This window comes from Otolemur garnettii, unplaced genomic scaffold, assembly GCF_000181295.1.
Source record: "Otolemur garnettii isolate 467f Iridium unplaced genomic scaffold, OtoGar3 scaffold00008, whole genome shotgun sequence".
NCBI lineage: Eukaryota > Metazoa > Chordata > Mammalia > Primates > Galagidae > Otolemur > Otolemur garnettii.
The window spans coordinates 38,806,470-38,810,035 of NW_003852403.1; the positions used below are offsets into that span (position 1 = coordinate 38,806,470).

General features: G+C 38.2%; 1 protein-coding gene across 3 annotated transcripts in view; it reads right to left on the reverse strand.

Annotated features, from left to right (window-relative positions):
* LOC100946261 (protein FRA10AC1) overlaps positions 1 to 3,566 on the reverse strand; it is a 35,881-nt gene that overhangs the window by 31,519 nt on the left and 796 nt on the right. For all 3 annotated transcript variants that reach the window (XM_012801335.2, XM_003783713.3, XM_012801334.2), the window contains exons 2-3: positions 1,967 to 2,043; positions 233 to 328 (exon numbers count right to left, since the gene is read on the reverse strand). In XM_012801335.2, coding sequence (XP_012656789.1) covers positions 233 to 328; positions 1,967 to 2,043 — 173 coding nt within the window. The remainder of the gene's footprint in view (positions 1 to 232; positions 329 to 1,966; positions 2,044 to 3,566) is intronic.

Sequence of the window (3,566 nt, forward strand, 5' to 3'; positions counted from 1 at the left end):
ACAACAATGATGGCTGCAACCAAAACAGCCGGGCATTGTGGCGGGCGCCTGTGGTCCCAGCTACTTGGGAGGCTGAGGCAGAAGACTTGTTTGAGCCCAGGAGTTGGAGGTTGCTATGAACTGTGATGCCACGGCACTCTACCCAGGGGGACAGCTTGAGGCTCGGTCTCAAAAATTAAATAAATAAATAAAAATAAAATAAAAGAATGTAATGTACACTGAAATACCATACCTGTCCAGCAATTCTGCTGCAACTTGTTTATGGGCCACCTTTCCATGTTTTTCTTTCTGGAATGGTTTTTTGAGCAATAAATCATCTTCCTTTGTTCTGGTGTATTAAGAATAAAAAGATACAAAAGTTAATTTTTCTCAATGGTTGTTTTCTAATTTTTTATATTTTCATAATTGGAACACATTTTAAAGAATACAAGTCTTAAAAAAGACTCACTGATCTTTAATGAGACATTTTATATTTCCTTAATTAATGCCTTTACTTTATTTAACACCTATAAAATGGAGAAGATGAAACTAATTAAAGTACGCGTTCTAGCATCACACCACTTAGGTTCCCTGTTCAAATTCTGATTCGGTCATTTACTACCTTAATCTTAATAAGGCAAAGTTATTTAATCTCTCTGTGTCTCAATTTCCCTGTGTGTAGTATAGGGTAAGGATCTTCTGGTAATTAATACTATAGAAAAAGAAAGGTTGATTATAGAGAATATAGACCACAGATGATCATCTTTAATTACATAGATAAATATAACCACAGTGCAGAGTAGCCAACTAGATTTTCTCAAAATTCTATTCCTACAAAGTAGTATTTTTGAATAAAAAAATATAGAAAATGTAAAGCACCATAAGATACAATTATTCCTATTCTTTCACTTATCCATGAAGGCTGAGTATGTTATAAAAACTCTCAGACTCAGTACGGCTAATATATTTCTCTCAGTGTGAAACAACAAACCCATTTCTATATATTTGATTAGTATGAATCAGGCAACACCTTGATATGGAAGTTGGTTAGTATAAATCACTCTATTACCCCCTGAATTAAGTTATTATATAAACTTGAGTTTCGGAGCACTGAAGGCTAAGGACAATGCCCCCGAACACAGCAACTCTGCCAAGATGTAGCCTCCTTATAAAGCCCAGACTTCATGTGCTAATAGTTCTTGCCCCTTACAATTCAATAAAACCTTCCATGAGTTGCTTTCCTCGACCACTGAGTCTGCTCATTTATGTAATGGTAAGAACTGTGCTGAGTTATATTCTCATCCCACACGTTAACCTCACTTTGAAGGCAAGTACTAGCAAGAGACTAATAATCAAGCCCCTTCTGAGGCATGGCATTTACAAGTAATCAGAACTTGACCGTTGAACCAAAAATACATACCAGAAAGAAATCCAAACCTTTAATTTCTTTTCTTTTTCCCCCTTCCCCTTCAGTAAATTCTTCTGTAGCATAAACATTATTTTCTTATTTTTCCCATAACTATTCTCCAATTTTGAATCAATTTATTATAGTTTAATGAACAAAAATTCATTTATGAGAGGTGTATTCACATGCAAACCAATTCAAAAACCTTTAATATCACTTATTACAACTCATATCAATCTAAAAAGGATGTAAAACAGATCAATAAAATAGTGCTGGCTCGGCGCCTGTGGATCAAGCGGCTAAGGCGCCAGCCATATACATCTAAGGTGGCAGGTTCGAATCCCCAGCCTGGGCCCACCAAACGACGATGGCTGCAACCAAAAAATGGCCAGGCGTTGTGGCCGGCGCCTGTAGTCCCAGCTACTTGGGAGGCAGAGGCAGGAGACTCGCTTGAGCCCAGGAGTTGGAGGTTGCTGTGAGCTGTGATGCCATGGCACTCTACCCAGGGGGATAGCTTGAGGCTCCGTCTAAAAAAAATTAAAAAAATAAAAATAAAATAAAATAAAATAAAATAGTGCTTACCTTTTTTTCTTTTTGCTAGATTCCCCATAGTGTTCATCATCACTAAAATCAGAGTCATAGCCTCCATGACCATGCATCTGAAAAGGAGTAGAAAATCAGTTATTCAGAACCTAAGTTGCCAATTGTTCAGGGAACGGAATAGTTCAAAAATAAGTTATCTTAAACACCCACAATAGTTTTAAAGGACCATGGTGGGCAGATCACTGTTCGTCAGCTATCTAGCCATCTAAAACTTTCATTTACTTTGAAATAATAGACTTATGCTTCAGAAAATGCATCAACATTTTTCACCTTTAATTATCATTGGGCGGACAAAAGAAGTTACTCTTTGCTTTTTCTACTGAAAACCAAGGCTAGAAGCTACAAAATGACTGCGTACAAGGCTCACCAAGACTGCACTTCTGATTCAGAGTAATACCAGTTACTTCTACTTATTACCAACTTTATTCCAGACACTGTGCTAAAGTACTTTACAAACAATGCTTCTAATTCTGTAAGTTAGAAATGGCTAACTCCATTTTAGGAGTTAGGGATGACAAAAATCAAGGACAAAGTTAATCAATTTTACAAACTTTGATTCTTAAGCTCACGATTTCAACTATTCCAAACTGCCTCTCTGGAATATGATTAGCTCTAGTCCTTCAAAATTACAGTATACAGTATTTTTGAATGGTACATTATCAATTGACGAAAAATTTCCTTTTATCTTTTTTGTCACATGTGAAGATTTCCATTTTCTTTTACGTTCCTTCAAGGTGAACTATCTTGTCCTTTGGCTTAGTGAGCTTTATGTTGTTTCAATTCATTTCAGAAATGAAATTCTTAGAAACGCTGAAAGGCCATGGTTGTCACCCAACTGTGTGTGAAGCAGCTCCAGCCTTCAACATTACATTGCATTTGGCACACACATGAACGGGAGAATGGATAGAGTATATGACTATTCAATGTCATAAATAACCAACAGCTGGAAGGTACCAGTCCATGACAAATGACATATGAAATTTTAAAAATTTTAATATTCAGTACAGCAAGTGCAACAGGAAAAGAGGTAAGAACCCTCTAAACTTCACTGAAGTGGATCCAGGATAGAGGATCCACATTACTAGTCCTGGCTACCCTTAGTAAGTCACTTCATGTTCTTGGGCTCCATCTGTCACACTACATGGCTATACCAAATAATCTTTACATTCTCTAAATCTTTAAAGTCTGTGATCTTTCTATAATTCCATTTTCAAACTTAGCTGTCTGTGTACCTCTCTTCCCTGTCCCATCAAATTCTTGTAGAGAAGACCCCTGCCAAGCCCTCTATCTAAAGGCCAACTTCATCTGTCTTATCACATTTGTCCGAGCCATACCCGCCTCTCACTCCTTGTCCTACGTCTTCACTCTCTACATATCTCGATGGGGAACACTCAAGAGGGTGGAGTTTAAAAATATATTGTGGCTCAGTGAGTAGGGCGCTGGCCCCATGTACCGAGGGTGGTGGGTTCAAACCCGGCCCCGGCCAACCCACAACAAAAAATAGCCCGGCGTTGTGGTGGGTGCCTGTAGTCCCAGCTACTTGGGAGGCTGAGGCAAGAGAATCACCTAAGCCCAAGAG